Below are 25,245 nucleotides of genomic sequence, written 5' to 3' on the forward strand. Positions count from 1 at the left end.
CATAAATCAAATCGTGGTCACTTTCGCAAAAGTCATATTTTTCCATAAAAGACCAGCTCTTTATGGCTTTCCTCCATTATAAAAACATAGTACCCATTTTTCCATAAACAAATTTATTTATCGAATAAAATAAAAATAAATCCGTTTTCCAATAAAACACCAGCTCTTTATGGCTTTCTTCCATTATAAGAATAGAGTAACCATTTTTTCATAAACAAATTTATTTATCGGATAAAATAAAAATAAACCCGTTCTCCAATAAAACATGAGCTCTTTATGGCTTTAGAATGAAGGGTTACTCCCTCTTGTTTGATATATCTGAACCTCTTGTTTAATTTAAAAATCACCACCATCATTCTTGTTTGATATATCTGAACCTTTCACATTTTTACCAGTTTTTTTCCCTTTTTTTTTCTCTCTTTCAATTTCCTAAAGATTGATGAAATCTTTGCAGGTCCGAATAAACCAAAGAACGAAAATCCAATCAAAAAGTTCGAAATTAAAGTTTAAAGGAATGGCAACCTCAGAAGTCGTTCTCCGGTGCCTCCCTCGTCCCTCACGTCGCAGTAGTCACCAAGTCTTCAGCAGTCAACAAGTCTTCAGCAGTCAACATCCAAAGCTTATAAAGTAGCACGAATACTATTGTATATAAGAACTTAAATTTTGCATCCGCGAGGGCGGCAGAAGTCAATACTCCAGGAGGGACTAGGGGCAGAGGGCGGCCGCCGCCGAGGGAAGTGGGAACTGGCTATAGAAGGTCATCGGGTGGTGGACTATGAGGAGAGCAAAGGAATATCAATTGAGAGTGCAGCGTATGATGGAGAGAAAGAGAGGGTATGTCCGTCATAAATGTTGTCTGAGGGAATAAGTTGAGAGTTTTGTCCAAAACTTCCCAATTTGCTCGAGAATGGGATAAGTCAGATTTTTTAGAAATGATTCCAAAAATTACATTCCAATAGGCTTAACCCAAGCAACAAATAAAGGGTTTATTCCATTCTGTGATTCCCAAACCCTTTAACCCAATAGCCCCTTAATATTTTTTTACTAATATTACCTCATGAGAGGTAAAAATGATATAAATGGAACAAAATTATTATCTCACTTTCCAAAAGACTTTTTTAATGGTACTTTTTCTAACATGGGTTGAAGTTACTATCAAAATCTAGTTTAGGAAAATTTAGTGCTATTTTTCAAATTTTAGGAGAGGTGAGTACAACTGTTAGAAATCTCAGGGACGATATTTGCAATTATCCCTAAAAGCATAGACCAAGACTACACTAATCCCTAAAAATTTGACACCTATTTCTTATAACTATACTAGAAAATTTCATAATTGTATAGAAAAATAAATCAAAATTCATTATCCAAAGATATTTTTAGATATTTATTTAAAATTGATCAAATTAATTATTTTAAATTTTTATTACAAAATCTATCAAATCAAAGGAGGTAGGCGTAATATTTCAAACCTTACAGTAAAATTGTTAGAAACCTCAGAGAGGTTCCTGAAATTTTCCCTAATTTTTTTTTGGTACAAAACCCTCCAAAAAAGTGGCAGTTCAAACGGGGCCAACATTCTCCTATCTTCACAAGTCCTCCCGCTGACCCACCAGCCGCCGGTGGCCCCGGGTCATCTATAAAAGCATAGACCAAGACTACAGAAATCGTCCAGTCCATCCATACTGTAAGGCCCGGTGCAACCCAATGAGTACAAACAATTTCACAATGATGCACAAAGATATATCAAATTTAAGCACAATAAAGAAAACTTAATTAAAGAGAAAAGATAAGAAATGCAAACCAAATATCAATCCAATAGCCTCTTCAATTGATGGCGATGCTAACCAAGATGTACAAGTGAAGGCTCACTCCTTCCTCACCCCAAACACTCTTTGGTTGAGCCAAGGAGTTTTACAACTATTCTAGTTAACCCTCAACAACTTACACTTGAAAGATCACTCACCCAATTAAGAACTATTTTATACAAATGAGGCAACATTCACCAAGATTTTACCACTCCAAGTGATAGGTTCACCTTCACCAAGGTTTTACTCCTGCTAGAGAGTAACCTTCACTTGAGCAACCTCACAACCCAACTTTCCCAACCCCTTATACAACCAACAAAGAATCTTTCTACTCAAAAATCTCACTTGTAAGCTTGTATTTTGTGTTGGCAAAAGTCTGGTGTCTTCTTGTGCTTTGGGGTGTTTATAGAAGGTGAGAAATGGCTCCAAAAGGCTCTCCAACGCTCAAATATTAAATGCTGTCAAAACTAGCCGTTGGCTTGTCGGACGTCCGAACCACCTGTCGGACGTCCGAACCCTGCGTCCAAACCACCTGTCGGACGTCCGAACCCTGCGTCCGAACGTCGTCAGAGAGTCATCAAATCTTTGCGAAATTTCTCGGACGTCCGATGCTTTCTCACGAGCGTCCGACAAAGTTTCCTTCTGGATGTTCTTCATCCTTTCGGACGTCCGATAGCTTCCTTTCGGACGACCGACATGAGTGCCCTGTTTTTGCTTCTTCTTTTGTGCCACAAGAATCTGTTCTAACAAATTGCTCACATAAAAACATTAGCCCAAATCTACATTTTGGTTTGTTAATCATCAAAACCAAGGTCAACACATACTTCTTCTTCAGGCCTCAGCTACTAAACAATAAACTCTGCTCCACTCAACTTGTGCTCAAAATATGACAGTGACCAATTGTTCTACAAAATTAGTAGGATAAGCAGTTGACAGATTCTATAATCCCTTTTGGTCAAATATTATTTAAATTCATACTTTAATCTTAAATTTATAGTTGGATGGTCCAGGATGTGGTAAAATTTTTCATTCAAACTAACGATAGTATGAAAAAAAGACTAATTAATAAAAATACGATCTCGAAAAATTTTTAATTCACAGTCACAATATGTGAATTCGTGATAAATACAAAAAAGTATGGTACTTTGATAATACAATGAAGGAAAGCCATAAAGAGCAGGCCATTTACGGGAAAAGTTTTCATTAATAAAAATACCAACTCTTCACGGCTTTTTTACCAGTCCTTCAACGTATGAGCAAAGTGCCAATAATTAAATTAGTAATTTTTTCGATTTATACATAATTAATTTTTTTTTGCATTTCCACAAAAAACAAATGAAAATTTTTTATCAGAAAGCACAAAAGTCAAAATGATTGGTTTAAAAGGGAAAGGAATAGCAGATATGTACAGTACTTATATTTCACGTTCGAAATGCTACAGTGCTATTTTTGAAAAACACCCCCAACAAAATCTAATCCAAACGGAACCAATTTTCAGTATTTAAAATACCAAATTTGTGAATGTGTTTTAACTGTTATTCATTGGTATCCTAAAATATCATTTTTTCCATCAAATATCAGCTCTTTAACACCTATTTTCCCATAAACAAATTTATTTATCGGATAAAATAAAAATAAATAGCTATTTCCAATAAATAGCTGGTGTTTTATTGGAAAAACCCGTTTTCCAATAAATAGCTATTTCCAATAAATGGTTGGTGTTTTATTGGAAAACGGATTTATTTTTATTTTATCCGATAAATAAATTTATTTATGAAAAAATAGGTTCTCTGTTATAATGGGAAACAGAGTACCTATTTTAAACATTTCCCATTGAATTTGTTTTGGATATTTATTTAAAAATTTGATCAAATTAATATTATTTTAAAACTTTATTACAAAAACTATCAAATCAAAGAAAGTAAGCGTACAGTAAAATTGTTAGAAACCTCATAGAGGTTCCTGAAATTATCCCTAACTTTTTTTTTTGTACTAAAAGCTCCAAAAAAGTGGCAGCTCAAACGGGACCAACAATCTACTATGTTCGCCTGTTCTCCCGCCGGACCCACCAGCCGCCGGCGGCCATGGGTCATCTATAAAAGCATAGATCAAGACTACACTAATCCCTCATCAGTCCAGTCCATCCATAATTCTCCTATCTCCACAAGTCCTCCCGCTGACCACCAGCCGGCGGCGGCCCTGGGTCATCTATAAAAGCATAGACCAAGACTACAGAAATCGCTCAGTCCAGTCCATCCATACTTCCTCTTCAGGCCTCAGCTACTAAACAATAAATGATAGGTTGCATTTTAGTGGGTATTTTGGGCATTATTGCATAATTAATTGACTAAATATTTTCGTTAATTGGGTGGATTCTACTGATATTTTGTTTTGGTGCTAATTGCAGGAATGGTTGCTGAAAAGCGCTTAAATTCAACTTTTAGAAGATTCATCGGAGTGGGGCCCGTTTGAGAAGCGGAAAAAACCTAATTGTAATAGATTTTATTTTAATATATATTTCTAGGGAGTCTTGCTGCAATTTTGGAGAAGTAACAATTTGTAATTTATCTCTGGCGCGGCTTAGGTTAGAGGAGAGTCTTCGTTTTTGGTTTTTGAATGAGAGGAGAGAGCCGCAGCCTGGAGGGGAAAAAGGCAACGGACAGAAGCCATCATTGTTGACTTGTGAGAAACGAATTCTTCATGTTTTGACTTGACAACTTGAGAAATCAAGCAATTGAGAAACTTTCACTCTCGTGTATCTTGACTTCAATTGGAAAAAGGAAGAAAGCTTAAAGGAGCCGCCATTGTTGACTTTGCTCTTGGGCTGTCCTACCTTGTGCGAATCGAATTGGAGAACAAAAGCAATCTCTCGTATGTTTCCACTTAACAATCGAGAGCAATACAAATTTGAGCTTTCTCCTCCTGTGGTGGACCGAAGCGGGATAATCGAAGTGCAAACCTTTCTCAGTTTTCCACGCGCGGTTTGTCCTCCATTAATGGAGGGCTAATTCTCTAATTCTAGTCAAGGGACAGCTGATGAATTGGTTCAATTAATGCTGTGAGATCTAAACCGCTTTTAATTATTTCCTCCGTTTATTGGTATTTATATGTTCTTTGCTTTTAACTGTTATAGCTCTTGTGTATGATTGATTAGTGCGCAATAATTGATTATTCATATAGGCTATTTTGCTAAATAGAGGTAATTGAATCCGTAATTGTTCGTTACCTCTATCCCAGTAGCAACTGGTATAATTGGGTTTATGTCAGGGGAATATATGATCTAGCTTAAATAAACCCTCGTAGCGTGTTTATTGGTTAGGATTGGGCCTTTCTAATTATTAATGCAATCTGGAAATTGAATCCTACGGTCGTACCTAGGGTTGTTTTTGGGTTAGAGAAATAGCTAACGGTCGTACCTTGGCTATCGATAAATTAAGGAAGGGTTGGTTGTTTAGCGCGTGCGAGACAACTAGAACCAATCTATTAGTAAATGTTGGAATTACCTTTGAATCAATTATCAGTGCATGAACCATTTCTGAAGTATACCCTTGGCTAGAGTTTCTCTCATTTATTTCTTTTAATTAATTATTTTCTGCAGTTAATTTGTTTAGTTGGCATTTGATACCAAAACCCCCCATTAATCTTGATTTGAAAAGAAACAAATATCTCTCCAGTCCCTGAGGAGACGACCCTGCTTACCACTATCTACTAGTTAGAGAACTCAGTTAAATAATTGATTCAGGTATATCGGATTAAGCAAACTCTTCGGGAACAGGGTGAATCAAGTAACCCATTGCACACCTAGAGTCCCTGTTCCAGTACTCGAATTGATTACTAGCTGTTGCAGGTGGTAGTTAGGATTTATTTATTATTATTGCACAGGTTCGGCACCTGTCAATAAACTCTGCTCCACTCAACTCTTTCCTCTGTGTCTTGTGCTCTTGTCCGAAAATGGCGGCGTCAGAAGAAGTGAAAGTGCCAAGAATCAAGCTGGGCTCGCAAGGTCTTGAAGTTTCAGCTCAAGGGCTGGGCTGCATGGGCATGTCAGAAGCCTACGGGCCGCCGAAGCCCGAGCCTGATATGATCAAACTCATCCACCATGCTATTTGCAGAGGTATCACCCATCTTGACACCGCCGATATGTATGGACCTCACACCAACGAAATACTCATTGGCAAGGTACCGTATTTACAAATTTTCTGCTGTTGTGTGCTGTGCATAAAATCTTGTACTTTTAATTTCTGAAAGAGCATATTTGTAATATTTTATTTGGGTATATTATACTTGACCCCCTGCACTTCAAAACTTGTCTCCCTTTGGGCCCCCTTAATTTTGTTTGTGAGCACTTGAACTCCATTTGTTTAAATTGTAAGTATTATTAGTCAAATAGGACATTGTTCTTCTTTTCTTTTGCTTCATTTCTTCATGTTACTGCCTTTTCAGTTTGTCCTCCTTTATAGACATGGGATGAATTACTTTGATTTTGATTTTGGCGCAATTTTGTATAAAATGATTTTTGCTATGAAGTTATTGATTTATTATGAGCTATGCGTTGTATATTTACACAAATTCTGCTAGCTAAACTTTTACTTGAGCAAGCCTTCCATACATGAGCAATATAATTCTCTATGGGTGCATTTCGTAAAATTGAAGTTTGAAAATTAAAATCTAATTTAAGTCTAAATTCATAAAGTTATTAAATTGTTAAGTATTAAATTTGATACGTTTGAGTGCATGTCACATCAAACGATCAGTGAATAATTTATCACTTATTTTTTGGAGCAAATTTTGTTTAAGAAATTCAATGCCATTTAATTAATTCCGATATTCAATTTTTTATTATCAAACATGTTTGAATATGTTAAGATTTGAACCTATTAATTTTAAGTGTTGAATTGGATTATCAAATAAGACTTATAATCATTAGGTAACCAAGCAGACAACATGTTTAGTGTATAATAGTAATTAACTTTCAATTGTCTCATTATTCTTTGGTAAAGAACTCTTTGAATATTAATAATAATTTTCTCATACACGGGAATCAAAATAATTGAAGTTTTATCTCTACCATTGAGATATGTTACCTTCTAAAAGAAAGGAAAGGGAAGGAAACATGGGGGAAAAATAGGGAAAGGGCAAAGTGATGATAAATAAAGTTGGAAGTAGCAAAACGAGACAAGTGAATTATTGCAAGGCGTTAAGTGTAAATTATGTTTATTTTATTAGACTATTTAACCAGAAAGACTGGACTCTTTTAAGGCACCAATCAAAAGTTCCAATTGCTGGAAATAACATAAAAACCTAGACTTTGGTTTGGCGTTTTTGGAGGTGGTTCATGAAAATTTTATTGTAGTTTTTTTTTCTTCTTGAAAAATATATTTGTAAGAGAAAAAAAGTGGTTGAAAAAAAATTGAGAGTTTTTTTTAATAAATTGTTTTCTAAATAGTTCAGTCACCCAAAATTTTCAGTATTCCGACAACGGCATCCATGTGGTGTCAATTGTCAAACGTGCAACAAAGTTGAGAAGAGAAGGTCGCAGGTCTAGCGCATACGTTGAATAGCTATCATCTCTACATCATAATGGAGTTGGTAAAATAGTAGTATTTTCGTCTTTGATGTTAAACTTTTCATCAATTTATGGAAAGTTTGCTATTTCTCTGATAAGAGATAGTAAAATTTACTTTTTATGAGCAGTAAAGTTTTAAAGATTATGAAAAGAGAATTGTATGAAGGAATAGAAGGGAAAGAAAGGTAAGAAATGGATGGATTGTATTTGGATTGATTTTGAGAGAGGAAAGGAGAGGAAACGGAAAGAAAAAGGAAATGGATGTATTGTGTTTTGCTCAGACATCATTTCCATACAAAAGTAGACGGAAACAGAGGGAAAGAAAATCTTGTTGATGATTTTCTAGTAAAATGCCTCAAGCACCCCAATAAATTGTGGGATGCAACAGCAGGCTACGAATGTTTGACGAAGCAACTTATGTAAATATTTTATCGTTAAGTAAAGTTCCTCTTTTGCTGTTAAAAAAAAAAGAAGAAGAGGAAAACAGTATATTTAGGTTTTCTTTCTTTCCCAACCATATCTGATCCAAATAAGACAAATGAGAACTATTTTCCTCTACTCTCCTTTCCTCTCTTTTTCACCAGGATGTTTTATTTATATATTTATCCTTTCCTTTGATCCAAATGGTTCCTAAAAGGGCAATTATTCTACATTGATCAGTTCCCTATTTTCGTATTAATTTGCATGTGCACGATTCTGTGTATGTTCATGTTGTGCATCAAATCTTGTGAATGATAAAGCTAGAGTGTAAATTTAAGTTGAAGAAACATAAACCAAAAAAAAAAAGAAAATGGATTGGCTCCTTTAAAGTATCAGACTTCTAAACCCCAAGGATTACATACTTTTCATATCCTTTGCCATACAAAGAAGTGGCATAGCCTTAACAATGAAGTGTTGGAAAAACTCCAGAAGGACTGTGCCATCCATGAAATCACAAATCCACTTGTTATACCATGCAATAATGTGTATGTCCTTGATGATTAATATAATGAAACCATGGTTCTAGGCCTTGAAGGAAGGAATAAGAGCGAAAGTGGAGCTAGCAACCAAATTTGCAATCAGTTTTCAGGATGGGAAGTTTGATGTACGTGGTGATCCAGCCTATGTGAGGGCTTGTTGTGAAGCAAGTTTGAAGCGGCTTGATGTGGACTGCATTGATCTCTATTATCAACATCGCATCGATACAAGTGTGCCCATTGAAGTCACGGTTTGCTCCATCTTGCCTTTCTTTTATTTTAGCTCCACCTCATTCTTGATGAAACAAAAGTTTGATCAACTCCAAATTTAGAATAATTCAGTTTCATGTCCGTTTCAATTCTTCAAAAATTGCACAGAAAAGTTAGTCAACCTTATGGTCTCGGCTAATCTGCAGTATGGTATAGCTGATTTTGCACAAGGCATCCTGAAAAGTGAAAACAATGAAAATGTCTTGTATTAGCTTGACAGTCCTGCTGAGGGATATACAGATGGATATCATGCTATACATTGTACAGCTTTCCTTTAGAACCAAGAGACCTGAGCATTCTCTTTCATTTGAGATAGGCTATTTACTTACATTGTCATTCGTTTTCAGTCGGTGCCAAAAGCACTGCGGATAGACATTTATTATTGATATCTAAAAAACATGGTACTCATTTTGTTCAGAGCACAGCTTTTTGTCTAATTGTGAAAGCCAGCTGCAACTGCCCCATTGACCTCTCCAAGCAATTCAAAGATTTCAGCAGCTTGCTTACATTAAGCTTTTATGAAACGATTTCTCTGTCTTCTTTTTCTCATGTAATCAGCAAAGAATTGTCTTGTTTTCCCTGAGTATTAGGTAGAAACTTTCTTGCAGTTTAATCACTCAAAATACAGGCAAGTATAACGGAAATCAAGCAAAATTGGCAACTGATAATTGATATGTACGGCCATTATTCTATATAGAAGTCAACAATGCCATGTAATCATATTGGAGGAGCATTATGTTGGCATGGTCCAGTAGAACTAAGTCCTCCGGTTGGCTGTACATAGAGAACTATCACTGGATGCTTATTGCCATTTTCATCAATTAGTGATTTCAGTTTGATGTATACTTTGTCCACAACTTCGTTGAACTAGTGCAACTTTTACTTTTTGCACGTAATATTTCGATTATCTGCCTAAGTGTTGAATGTAATAAATCAGCTTAGCATCTTCTTGTCCATTGAAATTCTCTAGATAGGAGAGCTCAAGAAACTGGTTGAAGAGGGTAAAATAAAGTATATAGGTCTGTCTGAGGCCTCAGCTTCAACAATTCGAAGAGCACATGCTGTTCATCCAATAACAGCTGTACAGTTGGAGTGGTCATTGTGGACCAGAGATGTCGAGGAAGAGATTATTCCCACTTGCAGGTAGTGCATATATTCTGCTGAATTTTCTAAATGGTCTAGAAGAAATATGAAGTTCTCAATTCAGTTTTTGGTATAATCTTTCAGAGAGCTTGGCATAGGGATTGTTGCATACAGTCCACTTGGACGAGGTTTCTTCTCATCAGGTCCAAAGCTGATGGAGAATTTGGCTGAAGGTGACTTTCGAAAGGTTTGTACATATGTTTTTGAGTATAGATTGTTTATAGTTCGAATAAGTTTCTCACTCATCTACTTTTACCAGATTCAGTGGCAATCTGCAAGTGTCCTGATAGCTCAAAAATGTACCCGTTTTCTATTTTGAGTTCCCTCGTTAATGGGAAATGTGTTGCAGGATCTACCTTCTACAATTGATGTTTCTTAGAGTACTCAGTCCACCTTACTTGATTGTTCCTTCCCCTGAACTTTGTACACCTCAAACAATACTATCCATCATCTTGAAGTTATTCATATTGTCTTCATTTGTAGACGACACATGCTTCACTCCCTTTTGCATTTCTGGCGTTACAGTTGCTTGAAATTTTGAAATTCATACAATGTAGGGTTTGCCAAGGTTTCAAGCAGAGAATTTGGAGCACAACAAGAAGTTGTATGAGCGGGCCACTGCCATTGCTTCAAGGAAGGGTTGTACTCCATCACAGCTAGCATTGGCCTGGGTCCATCACCAAGGCAATGATGTTTGTCCCATACCTGGCACTACCAAGATTGAGAACCTCAATCAGAATATAGGAGCTTTGTCTGTAAAACTGTCGGCAGAAGATATGGCGGAACTTGAATCTATTGCTTCTGCAGGAGTCAAGGGTGAGAGATACGGGCCTGAAATCAGCACTTGGCAAAATTCTGAAACTCCACCATTGTCAACCTGGAAGAGGACATGAAGACATAGCTTTGTTGTGGCAATAATTCCTTCTAGCTATGTGCCTGATGGTGGATTTCACTATATTAAGAGTTGAGTGATATGTATTTGTTCCAATAAATTTCGTCATACTATTGTCTCCAGGGTTAAGGCAAGTAAAGTTTCTTCAGAAAGGTTGTAATGAATAAAGATATGGTCATGTAAAAGCAGAACATAATTTTCCTTGCAGTTGAATGCATTAAAGGTTATGTATTGTAAAGTGGTCCATTTTTCATGTGCTACTGCTACGAGAGTTATAGTGCTAATGCTAAAGTGGTCCATTTTTCATGTGCTACTGCTACGAGAGTTATAGATTGTCGGACAGCATTTTTTGGTTGGAATGTTTACATCAAAAGCGTCTCCAAGGACATGTCATTCTAAAGTGTAAACTACATCATACCAGCAAAATGCAGAAAAAGGTCTAAAGTATGGGATATTTGTAAATTTTCATGGGAGGCTTGTGATAGCAAAAACTTCAGGAGGCTTCTGAAATTATCCCTTAAACTAAACTAAAGGAGGTAAGATTTTAAGCACGTCTCGGTAAGTTAAAAGGTTAAAACTTTACATACAAATAAATGGTCAAATTCACTTTAAATTTGTGGTGTCATCCTCCACCTTAAACTTTTGTACTATCCAAGTTCGTTTTAATTCCTTTCGGAAATCAAACATCAAATGCATTCCAAAAAAAGAAAAAAAAGAAAAGGAAATGGCTTACCTTTGCACTTACGTATCCAATTCCAATTTGAACATTACATCATCCATCCAATTGAAACAAACTCCTATGGAGTTTTTTTTTTTTTTTTTGCTTTATTTTGTTGTTAGATATGAATTTATTTCACATTTGGTTGTCAGATCTAAATTTTTTTTCAAATTTTAAATCTATTTCAACATATCTCATTATCATTATTGAAACTTAAAACCGTTTATTGGCAAATCTGGTGATTGCCATAAGCACGGAAGATAGACACTTTTAAAATTCTTTATATTTTTTTTAGATTTGTTTGTAATTTTCAAATCTATTGTATCTGTTAAATTATGATCTGTAATTTTTAATGGATGTTTGGCCTGCCATTAGGGGAGTTATGCAAATCAAATCATGTTAGATGATTTCCAAAAAAAACTTAACCGTCAATTACTCTTCCCCTTTTTATTTGTCCACTTTTCAATTGTCAATAACTCTTTTAAGAAACTTTGTAATACAAAAATCAACTGAAACCAGTAGAATATTACTTTGTAATATTTTTTTGACAAAAAAAGTAGAATATATAATTAATAGCAGTATTCATATTATGTTTTTGTATATTACTTGTACATCTAATTAGTCCCATTTGGAGAAAAAAAAGGATGAAAACAAAAACAAAAACACATAATAGTCACAAAAAACACAGATCTAGCTCAAAATATGGCAGTGACCAATTGTTCTGCAAAATTAGTAGGATAAGCAGTTGACAGATTCTATAATAGCTTTTGGTCAAATATTATTTAAATTAGCTGGATGGTCAAATATTACTTTTAATTTTAATCATTTAAATTACCAGTTACTATCATCATTGGAAGAAGCACATTGAAGGAATGATACTCTAAGATGACTACAGAAATTTTCTAGTTGGTTATACAACATATTAATAGTTGAATGTTGACCTCCTTTTTTTTTTTTGTTTTTGCTGACACGGTGGGTATCCGGGATTCGACGGGTTATATTCTAGGCCCGACTATTTCCACTACGCTTGTGTCCCCGCCCCCCGAAAGACACAAGACGATAACAGGGTTCGAACCGCGACCACGCGGTGCTAGGACCTAAGGAGGTACCCCCAGCACCAGTCGAGCCAAACCCGAGGGGCGAATGTTGACCTCCCATTCCACTAAAATTTATAGTCTTTGGTAGTGGGCAATCATCCAAAGAGCTATTGGTTTGTTCCCACCCTGTTAGGAACTAAAGGTTTTCGACCTTCTAAAAAAAATGTTTGTGTTTTTTGTTTTTTCAAAAATTATTTTCGTCTATCACCAACAGCCGGCGGTCATGGGTTATTCATCGAAGCATAGATCCGAGCAACACTAATCCCTCACCAGCCATCCCTCATTCCTTGTCGCATCCTTTTTATGAATTGGATTCATCTATTTGGTGTTCTAAAATCACATTTAAAAGTTTTTGTTTGCAAAAGTGTTATTATTCAGGATGTGTATGATAATTTAAAATTTTAATAGTGGACCTAAAAATAAAACTTGTAAATTTTACATATGAGCCTACCTACTTTTAAAATAGAGGGAAAAAACACCACATAACTTCAAGTCCAAGATTGTATGCAGTTTGTCCAATAAATAGATATTCATAATTCATAATTTCATATATACATGTTAACTAGAGATGTCAATCACAATCCAATTATATTGATCCGTTCAAAACTGTTCACTAATAACCCATCCAAATTCACTCATTAAAATTTAAATGGGTCTAAGTGAGTATCTAATTAAATCCATTTAATTGGTGGATAGTTGATTGATTCGACTCACCCATTTATAACCATTTAAAAAAATATATTTTTAAACTCAATTTTTACTAAGTGTTAAGAAGATAAATTTGAATTTCCTACGAATCTAATAACAATCAAATATCATTTTTCTTGTTAAACGACATGCGAAAAATTAAAAAAAAATAGAATTTCAAATCAGTGTAAATGGATAATTAAGTATTTTCATATCCATTTATTAAATAAATATAAATAGATTGATTCAATTATATCTATTACCCAATTATAATTTGTTGAAACTCGTACAAGTCACTCATTGTAATGCTTCTAATGTTAATATATACTCACAAGTGAAGAGTGCAACATTGGTTAGGAAGATATACTTATTTATCTCAATATTATAGTCGTTTTTTTCATTACAAAAGTATTGATAATTTCATAATTTCATCGAAGTATGTAATCAGTGACATAACATTACATGAATTTCAACGAAGTATGTAATCAGTGACATGACATAACATATCATTAGTCTTCAGTGGTGAATCTTTTCACGAGGCTTCTTTTCAAAGCTTTGATTATGGCATACACTTCTGACAATATGCCCCTTTTAGAATAGGGATAATTTCAGAAACCTCCCTAGGGTTTGTAACAATTTCATCGAGATTTCTTGAGATTTTTCAATATTACACTTACCTCCCTTGATGATAGACAATGACTATAATAACCTTCATAATTTTTTCAAAGACAAGCCATTGATAAAAAAGATAACAAAAAAAAAATGAAAACAATTCTTCTTGGCTAAGCTACATATTGTGACTAAATTGTTTCACCCATGACCACTAAATTGTAATTTTCTATTACTCAGAAAAGGAAGCATTTTGATAATTGAGGGGCTTGATTGTTTGAGTGGGAAAAAGGTAAGAATTGTGAATTTTATGATTGACGATTTGGTAGACAACATATGGAAGAAACTTATAGAGAGGTAAAAATTATAAAGGTAAAAATTATGATGGTGGATTTTGACATCTAAAATAACGAGCTTGTTCGAAAAAAGGAAGAAATGATAAGAGTTTGAAAACTTGGGCCAGATGTAGAAAATTATGAGATGGAAAATATTAGAACATTGGCTAAGTAATAAAACTCATAGGTTTATAGTATACAAGTGTATTCTTGATTTTTGAAAAATTTTAATCACTATTCATATTTTGAAAATTAGATAAGGGCAATTTCGGGCTTTCATATATTTTTTTGGTCTTACATCATCAAGGTGAAACTCAAACCTATGTTTTAGTAAATGTATGTGTAATTTTCAAAACGTGAGGAAAGCTGTATGAAATTATCAGAAACCTCAGGGTGGTTTATGAAATTATCCCTAATTTTTTATTTTTTATTTTTTATTTTTTGGTACAAAAAACTCCAAAAAAGTGGCAGTTCAAACGGGGCCAACAATCTCCTATCTTCGCAAGTCCTCCCGCCGGCGGCCCTGGGTCATCTATAAAAGCATAGACCAAGACAACACTAATCCCTCATCAGTCCACTCCATACTTCTTCTTCAGGCCTCAGCTACGAAACAATAAACTCTGCTCCACTCAACTCTTTCCTCTGTGTCTTGTGCTCTTGTCTGAAAATGGCGGCGTCAGAAGAAGTGAAAGTGCCAAGAATCAAGCTGGGGTCGCAAGGTTTTGAAGTTTCAGCTCAAGGGCTGGGCTGCATGGGCATGTCAGCCTTCTACGGGCCGCCAAAGCCCGAACCTGATATGATCAAACTCATCCACCATGCTATTTGCAGAGGAATCACCCATCTTGACACCTCCGATATCTATGGACCTCACACCAACGAAATACTCATTGGCAAGGTACCATATTTGCAAATTTTCTGCTGTTGTCTGCTATGCATAAACTCTTGTAATTTTAATTTCTAAAAGAGCATATTTGTAAATATTTTATTTAGGTAAATTATACTTAATCCCATGCACTTCAAAATTTGTCTCCATTTGTGCCCCCTTAATTTTGTTTGTCAGCACTTAAACTCCATGCACTTCAAATATGACATTGTTCTTCTTCATTTTTTCATGTTACTGCCTTTTCAGTTTGTCCTCCTTTATAAATATGGGATGAATTACTTTGATTTTGATTTTGGTGCAATTTTGTATAAAATGATTTTTGCTATGAAGTTATTGATTTATTATGAGCTATGCGTTGTATATTTACACAAATTCTGCTAGTTAAACATTCACTTGAGCAAGCCTTCCAAACATGAGCAATATAATTCTCTATGGGTGCATTTGGTAAAATTGATGATTGAAAATTGAAATCTAATTTAAAGTCTGAATCCATAAAATTATTAATTTGTTAAGTACTAAATTTGATACGTTTGAGTCCAGGTCACATCAAACTATCAGTGAATAATTTATCACTTATTTTTTGGAGTAAGTTTTGTTTAAGAAATTCAATGCCATTTAATTAATTCAGATATTCAATTTTTGATTATCAAACATGTTTGAATATGTTAAGATTTGAACCTATTAATTTTAAGTGTTGAATTGGATTATTAAATAGGACCTATAATTATTAGGTAACCAAGCAGACAACATGTTTAGTGTATAATAGTAATTAACTTTCAATTTGTCTCGTTATTCTTTGGTAAAGAACTCTTAGAATTATTAATAATAATTTTCTCATACATGGGAATCAAAATAATTGAAGTTTTATCTCTACCATTGAGATATGTTACCATCTAAAAGAAAGGAAAGGGAAGGAAACATGGGGAAAAATAGGGAAAGGGCAAAGTGATGATAAATAAAATTGGAAGTAGCAAAATGAGACAAGTGAATTATTGCAAGGGGTTAAGTGTAAATTATGTTTATTTTATGAGACCATTTAGGCAGAAAGACTGGACTCTTTTAACGCGCCAATCAAAAGTTCCAATTGCTGAAAATAACAGAAAAACTTGACTTTGTTTGGTTTGGCGTTTTTGGAGGTGGTTCATGAAAATTTTATTGTAGTTTTTTTTTCATCTTGAAAAATATACTTGTAAGAGAAAAAAATGGTTTAAAAAAATTGAGAGTTTTTTTTAATAAATTGTTTTCTAAATAGCTCAGTCACCCAATATTTTCAGTATTCCGACAATGGCATCCATGTGGTGTCAATTGTCAAACTTGCAACAAAGTTGAGAAGAGAAGGTTGTAGGTCTAGCGCATACGTTGAATAGCTCTATCCCATTAGAAGTAACACGAAGGATTAGAACTCTTCTACCATCTCTTTATTTTCTTTTGTTTTTTCCTTCAAAATTTTATATCATAATGGAGTTGGTAAAATAGTACTACATCAATTTATGGAAAGTTTACTATTTCTCTGATAAGGGATAGTAAAATTTACTTGTTATGAGCGGTAAAGTTTTAAAGATTATGAAAAGAGAATTGTATGAAGGAATAGAAGGGAAAAGAAAGGTAAGAAAATGGATGGATTGTGTTTGGATTGATTTTGGGTGGGGAAAGGAGAGGAAACGGAAAGAAAAGGAAATGGATGGATTGTGTTTTGCTCAGACATCATTTCCATACAAAAATAGACGGAAACAGAGGGAAAGAAAATCTCGTTGATGATTTTCTTATAAAATGCCTCAAGCACCCAAATTTAAACTTGAGTAACCATGTATTTCATAGCTGTAGAACTTGCCATTTGTGAAACCTGCTTTAGATATGAATTGTGGGATGCAACAGCAGGCTAGGAATGTTTGACTAAGCAACTTATGTAAATATTTTATCGATAAGTAAAGTTCCTCTTTTGCTGTTAAAAAAGAAGAGAGAAAAACCATTCCTTTAAACAGCATATTTAGGTTTTCTTTCTTTCCCATCCATATCTAATCCAAATAAGACAAATGAGAACTATTTTCCTCTACTCTCCTTAGTCCTTTCCTTTCTTTTTCACTAGGATGTTTTATTTATTTATCTTTCCTTTCCTTTGATCCAAATGGTTCCAAAAAGGGCACTAATTAATCTACATTGATCAGTTCCCTATTTTTGTATTAATGTGCATGTGCACGATTCTGTGTACGTTCATGTTGTGCACCAAATCTTGTGAATGAAAAAGCTAGATTGTAAATTTAAGTTGAAGAAACATAAAACAAAAAGAGAAAATGGATTGGGTCCTTTAAGAGTATCAGACTTCTAAACTCCAAGGATTACATAATTTTCATATCCTTTGCTACATAAAGAAGTGGCATAGCCTTAACAATGAAGTGTTGGAAAAACTCCAGAGGGACTGTGCCATCCATGAAATCACAAATCCACTTGCTATACCATGCAATAATGTGTATGTCCTTGATGATTAATATAATGAAACCATGGTTCTAGGCCTTGAAGGAAGGAATAAGAGCGAAAGTGGAGCTAGCAACAAAATTTGCAGTCAGTTTGCAGGATGGGAAGTTTGATGTGCGTGGTGATCCAGCCTATGTGAGGGCTTCTTGTGAAGCGAGTTTGAAGCGGCTTGATGCGGACTGCATTGATCTCTATTATCAACATCGCATCGATACACGTGTGCCCATTGAAGTCACGGTTTGCTCGTCTTGCCTTTCTTGTTTTTTAGCTCCACTTATTCTTGATGAAACAAAAGTTTGATCAACTCCAAATTTTGAATAATTCAGTTTCATGTCCGTTTCAATTCTTCAAAAGTTGCACAGAAAAGTTAGTCAACCTTATGGTCTCGGATAATCTGCAGTATGGTATAGCTGATTTTGCACAAGGCATCCTGAAAAGTGAAAACAATGAAAATGTTTTGTATTAGCTTGACGGTCCTATATACAGGTGGATATCATGCTATACATTGTACAGTTTTCTTTAGAACGAAGAGACCTGAGCATTCTCTTTCGTTTGAGATAGGCTATCTGGTTGAGTAATGATCTGCTATTTACTTACCTTGTCAACCATTTTCAGTTGGTGCCTAAAGCACTGCAGATAGACATTTATTATTGATATCTAAAAAACATGGTACTCATTTTGTTCAGAACACATCTTTTTGTCTAATTGTCAAAGCCAGCTGCAACTGCCCCATTGACCTCTCCAAACAATTCAAAGATTTCAGCAGCTTGCTTACATTCAGCTTTTATGAAACAATTTCTGTCTTCTTTTTCTCATGTAATCAGCAAAGAATTGTCTTGGTTTCCCTGAGTATTAGGTAGAAACTTTCTTGCAGTTTAATCACTCAAAATACAAGCAAGTATAAAGGAAATCAAGCAAAATTGGCAACTGATAATTGATATGTACAGCCATTATTATATATAGAAGTCAACAATGCCATGTAATCATATTGGAGGAGCATTATGTTGGCATGGTCCAGTAGAACTAAGTCCTCTGGTGGGCTGTACATAGAGAAGTATCACCAGATGCTTATTGCCATTTTCATCAATTAGTGATTTCAGTTTGACGTGTACTTTGTCCATGACTTCGATGAACTAGTGCAACTTTTACTTTTTGTACGTAATATTTTGATTATCTGCCTGAGTGTTGAATGTAATAAATCAGCTTAGCATCTTCTTGTCCATTGAAATTCTCTAGATAGGAGAGCTCAAGAAACTGGTTGAAGAGGGTAAAATAAAGTATATAGGTCTGTCTGAGGCCTCAGCTTCAACAATTCGAAGAGCACATGCTGTTCATCCAATAACAGCTGTACAGTTGGAGTGGTCATTGTGGACCAGAGATGTCGAGGAAGAGATTATTCCCACTTGCAGGTAGTGCATATATTCTGCTGCATTTTCTACATGGTCTAGAAGAAATATTAAGTTCTAAATTCAGTTTTTGGTATAATCTTTCAGAGAGCTTGGCATAGGGATTGTTGCATATAGTCCACTTGGACGAGGTTTCTTCTCATCAGGTCCAAAGCTGATCGAGAATTTGGCTGAAGGTGACTACCGAAAGGTTTGTGCATATCGAAAAAGATGGAGTTTTTGAGTATACATTGTTTATAGTTCGAATAAGTTTCTCACTCATCTACTTTTACCACATTCAGTGGCAATCATGCTTGATATCCCTATTGTTGTCTATCACAAGCAATGGGTAGTATCAAATTTTAAAGTGCAAAGATGTCAAAAGAGGAAGAAACTATGTCACTTTTTAAGTAAAAGTCTCTTTACAGTTTTGAGGGGAAACTATCATTTTACCTTAGACTTCAATTTCATCATTTAATCTCAGGCACAGAACTCATGCTGTCCTGTGAAACTATCATTTTTCCTTTACCATTAATCCTAAAACTGAGTTTCATTGGTCAGAAATATACTTCATAGTAGTACCTCCTCTATCATTCATAGTAGTACCTCCATCGTTCAAACAAACAAAAATTAGTTGATTTGTATTTTAAGTTTCCTCTTTGATGGGAAATGTATCTCAGAACTTAACTCCAACAGTTGATGTTTCCTACGTGGAATATTCAGTCGAACTTGATGCATTGTTCTTTCCCCTGAACTTGTGCCCTTCAAACAGTATTTCTGATCATCTTGAAGTAATTAGTACCGTCTGTTCATTACTCCCTCCCGATTTCTTGCATTATAGTTTCCTCTTTAATGGGAAATGTATCTCAGGATCTACCTTCTACAATTGAGGTTTCTTAGAGTACTCAGTCCACCTTACTGGATTGTTCCTTCCCCTGAACTTTGTACACCTTAAACAATACTATCGATCATCTTGAAGTTATTCATATTGTCTTCATTTGTAGACGACACATGCTTTGCTCCCTTTTGAATTTCTGGCATTACAGTTGCTTAAATTTTGAAATTCATACAATGTAGGATATGCCAAGGTTTCAAGCTGAGAATTTGGAGCACAACAAGAACTTGTATGAGCGGGTCAATGCCATTGCTTCAAGGAAGGGTTGTACTCCATCACAGCTAGCATTGGCCTGGCTCCATCACCAAGGCAATGATGTTTGCCCCATACCTGGCACTACCAAGATTGAGAACCTCAATCAGAATATAGGAGCTTTGTCTGTAAAACTGTCGGCCGAGGAAATGGCGGAACTTGAATCTATTGCTTCTGCGGGAGTCAAGGGTGATAGGTATGGGCCTGGCCATGGTACTTGGCAAACTTCTGAAACTCCACCTTTGTCAACCTGGAAGAGAACATGAAGACATACTTTGTTATGTCAATAATTCCTTCTAGCTATGTGCCTGATGGTGGATTCCACTATATTAAGAGAAGTGATATGTATTTGTTCCAATAAATTTTGACATACTATTGTCTCTAGGGTTAAGGCAAGTAAAGTTATAAGAAGAATGAAGTTTCTTCAGAGAGATTGTAATGAATAAATATCTGGTCATGTAAAAGCAGAATATAATTTTCCTTGCAGTTGAATGCATTAAAGGTTATATATTGTACTTTTGAATGCTAAAGTGGTCCATTTTTTATGTGCTACTGCTACGAGAGTTATAGATTGTCGAACAGCATTCAATTCAGGACTTATTAAACATAAGCATATAAACATTTTATGCTCGGAATGTTTACATCAAAAGAAACTCCAAGGTCACATCATTGTAAAGTGTAAACTACATCATATTAACAAAAAGCAAAAAAAAAGGTCTAAATGAGGAAAAAAATGTACTATAGAAGAAGTCAACAATGTCATGTAATCATTTTATCCTAAAACTGAGATTAAAATTTAGTTGATTTGTATTTTGAGTTTCATCTTTGATGGGAAATGTATCTCAGAACTTAACTCCAACATTTGATGTTTCCTACTTGGAGTACTCAGTCCACCTTGATGCATTGATCTTTCCCCTGAACTTGTGCCCGTCAAACAATATTTCTGATCATCTTGAAGTAATTAGTACCATCTGCTCATTACTCCCTTCTGATTTCTTGCATTATAGTTTCCTCTTTAATGGGAAATGTATATCAAGATCTACCTTCTACAATTGAGATTTCTTAGAGTACTCAGTCCACCTTACAAGACTGTTCTTTTCCCTGAACTTTGTTCACTTCAAACAATACTATGATCATCTTGAAGTTATTCGTATTGTTGTCTTTTGTAGACGACACATGCTTTACTGCCTTTTGAATTTCTGCATTGCAGTTGCTTAAATTTTGAAATTCATACAATTTAGAATATGCCAAGGTTTCAAGCAGAGAATTTGGAGCACAACAAGAAGTTGTATGAGCGGGCCACTGCCATTGCTTCAAGGAAGGGTTGTACTCCATCACAGCTAGCATTGGCCTGGGTCCATCACCAAGGCAATGATGTTTGCCCCATACCTGGCACTACCAAGATTGAGAACCTCAATCAGAATATAGGAGCTTTGTCTGTAAAACTGTCAGCAGAAGATATGGATGAACTTGAATCTATTGCATCAGCTGGAGTCAAGGGTGATAGATATGATCCTGGCCGTGGTACTTGGCGAACTCCTGAAACTAAACCTTTGTCAACTTAGAAGACTACATGAAGACATACCTTTGTTGAGGTATTAATTCCTTCTAGCATTCTACCTGTTGGTGATTTCACTGTATTGAGAGTTGAGCGAGTTGTATTTGATCCAAAAACTTCGTCATACTATTGTCTCGAGGGTTAAGATATGTAAAGTTTTAAGAAGAATGGTGTTTCTTTAGAGTGCTTATAATGAATAAAGATCTGGTCATGTAAAAGTAGAACACAACATACCAACAATGTCATTGTAAACTACATCATACCAACAAAAAAGTAGAAAATGGTCTAAAGTGAATAAGAAATCAACAAAAACTATGTAAGCACCAATGGAAAGCAGAAAAGTTCTTGATACCATAGTAAACACCAATGGAAAGCTAAAAGTTCTCGACGCCATAGAAATTAGGGATTCGTTGGGCAAAAAAGTTCTTAACACCATACTCCATAGACGTAGGGGGTCCAGGTTTGGGCATCTAGCTAAGTGGAACAGGTAAAGGAAAGCTGCATCACAGATGTAGCAAGTAGTTCCAATGCCCTTGCCAATGGTATAGGCTTTCTTGCTTCCAACATGGTCTTGAAAGTGCAGATTAGAGAAGGATATCAAAGCCGGCCAGCTGCGAATCCTGTGGGGTGAAAACCATACATTTGAGAACATAAACAAAACAGAGCTGCCTGGTCCTCAATTTAAGCATTATACTTGAGAAGGACAATACAAGCATTCAGGGATATTTGCAGCCCCATCCTCAATGTTTGAGAAACTAAACTTTACATGCAGAAAGCAAATAAATGCTTGAAATTACACAATGGATGGATGTTGAAAAGAATCACTAACGAATATGTCTAGAAGATCGATCTGTTAAGCATGGGAAGTTCAAAGAGTAGCATTTTTTTTGAGTCTCAGAAAAATGAAGAGTAAGGTACAGTCCAACAATTTAGGGAATTCAAACTCTATTTGTGAATAAACTGCTTGTATTTTTCCTTTTTCTAGTGTAAGATTTAAGGAAAAGTTAAAATCACTTGACCCCTGATCAGTTCTTTACCAATACATTGATTTTGACTTCAATCATGAACAAATAATTCAGATTAAGACTGAATAGTTAATAAATTGAAAAAAAAAGGGGAAGACATCAGAACTTAGATGTAACACACTAATCCATAACATCCAGTCCTTCTTACTTTTCGTGCCTTTGGCCCAGTGTTGCAAAAGGCCTTGCCTGAGGTGAGGCATTTGTCTCTACTCCAGCAGCACGAAAGCCTTGGAGCATGGGTTGTAATTCTCATGAATTTTAAAATTTTTGAATATTTAAAAATTTTAAAAATATTGTAATAGTTATGCAAAATATTATTAAAACACATATAACTATAATAAAATATGTAAAATTTGAAAATTATAGAAAAATATATTATCATGATATGCGGTAGTAATGACAGTATAGAAAAAAAAAATATGGCAAAAATTCGACGAATACTAGTCGTGGGCATCTGAAAATGGTTATAGATGACAAGGGACGATGATTTTACTTGGAAACTTGGGTTTTTACATTCTTGTGGTATGTATTACTATACAAAAATGGTAAAATTAAAATATAACCAAGTTTTGGGGTTAAATAAGAAATTTGAGATAACAGGTTAGCTAAATTTTTAAAGTGAGCCAAAGCACAAGGACTTAATACTACATGTTTTACTAAAATGGGACCCACATCTCTAAATTCAGGCCTGTGTGCTTTGTTCGCAAGCCCAATTTCTCAGCCCAAATCATCAAACGCTTCCTTCCTCCCCTTTTTATTTAATAAACCCGATACGACTTCCTGATTATTCCAGGATCCAACAATTAAAACTTTACATACAAATAAATGGTCAAATTCACTTAAAAATTGTGGGGTCATCTTCCACATTAAACTTTTGTACTATCCAAGTTTGTTTTAATTCCTTTGGGAAAATCAAACATCGAATGCATTCCCCAAAAAAAACAAAAAAGGGAAAAGGAAATGGCTTACCTTTGCCCTTACGTATCCAATCCCAATTTGAACATTACATCATCCATCCAATTGAAACAAACTCCTATGGAGACTTTTTTTTTTTTTGCTTTATTTTGTTGTTATTTTTTTTCCAAACGATAACATTGCATTAAATCATAACCGGATACAAAATCAGAGCAACTGCTCCTGTAGATCAGCCTGAGCTAACTCAAGCAACCACGCTGGGAAGCTAAGCTTCCATTCAGCTACATCAATCAGTGTTATAGCAAACTTTGCTAAATAGTGACTTACATAGTTGTTGCTCCTTCTAGTATAGGAACAACAACATTTATCAAAATCTTTCATCAGTCTCCAAATATCCAACTGAATTGTGGCTATGCTGACTTCCTCCTCCCTTGCATTGATCTTGTCCACTACTAACTTACAGTCCGATTCCAGCTCCACTTTCCTCCATCCCATTCGTTTGGCTAATACCATAGCTTCTCTTATTGCCAGAGCTTCCTCCACCTGTGCCTCAGCACAGCCTTCAGTTGGCCTCGCCTATGATCCTACCAATTCCCCTAAGCTGTTCCTGGCCACTACACTCCACCCTGCCTTGTTACGCTTTTGGTCCAAAGCTGCATCAGTATTGAGCTTGATCCAGCCAGCTTGCGGTGCAACCCATCTCCTGCCCTTCTCCTGCTCTCCCACTGCCAAATTGTCATGTTTTGCTCCCCCCCTTGTGCCAGCTGAAACTCATTCCATGCCATTAGTGCCTTATTCACCACCACTATAGGCTCACTGCTCCTGTTGTTGAATTGCTTATTATTCCTGGATTTCCAAATCTGCCACAAGATGTTTACCGTAAGAGTTATGTGCTCCCTTTCTCTCTCTCGAGTCACAGCCCCCCTAACTTCTTCCCACCAATGCCAAAAATTGTTCCTAAACTCCTCCAATCCATCCCACCTCAATGGTGCCACCTTCCAGATTGCCCTAGCATTACAGCACAGAAAAAACATATGCTCTAATGTCTCAGGGCTATCGCCACAACACTTGCACACATGATCCCCCTTACCACACTTTCCCTTCACCACTGCATTTGTTGGTAATATTCCTTGCAAACATTTCCAAATGAAGTGTTTGAGTTTATTTGGCATGCTCAAGCCCCACAGAAAACTCCAGTTTTGAGACTTGATCATCCTACTGCTACTTGGTTCTAAAGTTCCTCCATGCTGACACTGTCTCCTCTTCATTTCCTTGACTAGTTTGTATCCAGTCTTGACGGAATACACACCATAACTTGATTTTGCCCAATAGGTCCTATCCATTACCTTCCCCAAACTCAGTGGTATCTTTAGTATTTGCAACCTGTCCTTCTCCTCAAATTCCTGCCTTAGCAATTCTCTATCCCACTTACCATCCTTGATCAACTCACTAACCCTCTGAACCTTGCTATCAACCTTCCTCTGAGACCTTATCTTCCCATCCTCTATCCTTGGCAGCCACCTATCTTCCCAGATTTTAATAGATTCCCTATCTCCCACCCTCCTTCTTAGTCCATCCTCCAGCACTCCTCTGGCACTCAGTAAACTCTTCCAGCACCATGAATCTGAGCCTTTTGGTTGTGCATCCCATATGGATTTCCCACCAAAATACCTCGCTTTCATAACTCTACTCATCAGCAAATTAGGCTGCATCAAAATTCTCCATAACTGTTTCCCCAATAATGCCAAGTTGAAGTCCTGTAAATCTCTAAATCCCAGGCCC

General features: G+C 35.6%; 3 protein-coding genes across 3 annotated transcripts; all 3 read left to right on the forward strand.

Moving 5' to 3' along the window:
- Positions 1-5,706: 5,706 nt before the first annotated feature.
- Positions 5,707-10,870, forward strand: LOC113734662 (auxin-induced protein PCNT115-like). Its single transcript, XM_027261292.2, has 5 exons — positions 5,707-5,984; positions 8,378-8,578; positions 9,568-9,740; positions 9,825-9,927; positions 10,298-10,870. The coding sequence occupies exons 1-5, from the start codon at positions 5,757-5,759 to the stop codon at positions 10,631-10,633; spliced, it is 1,041 nt and encodes a 346-aa protein (XP_027117093.1). The 5' UTR covers positions 5,707-5,756; the 3' UTR covers positions 10,634-10,870.
- Positions 10,871-14,615: 3,745 nt separating this feature from the next.
- Positions 14,616-20,495, forward strand: LOC113734661 (auxin-induced protein PCNT115-like). Its single transcript, XM_027261290.2, has 5 exons — positions 14,616-14,973; positions 17,470-17,670; positions 18,670-18,842; positions 18,927-19,029; positions 19,896-20,495. The coding sequence occupies exons 1-5, from the start codon at positions 14,746-14,748 to the stop codon at positions 20,229-20,231; spliced, it is 1,041 nt and encodes a 346-aa protein (XP_027117091.1). The 5' UTR covers positions 14,616-14,745; the 3' UTR covers positions 20,232-20,495.
- A 714-nt stretch (positions 20,496-21,209) lies between these two features.
- Positions 21,210-21,530, forward strand: LOC113735609 (probable aldo-keto reductase 2). The gene has a single exon (XM_027262602.1). The coding sequence runs from the start codon at positions 21,210-21,212 to the stop codon at positions 21,528-21,530; it is 321 nt and encodes a 106-aa protein (XP_027118403.1).
- The last annotated feature ends 3,715 nt before the right edge of the window (positions 21,531-25,245 follow it).

Source organism: Coffea arabica, chromosome 3e (assembly GCF_036785885.1).
Source record: "Coffea arabica cultivar ET-39 chromosome 3e, Coffea Arabica ET-39 HiFi, whole genome shotgun sequence".
In the NCBI taxonomy this organism is placed as follows: Eukaryota; Viridiplantae; Streptophyta; class Magnoliopsida; order Gentianales; family Rubiaceae; genus Coffea; species Coffea arabica.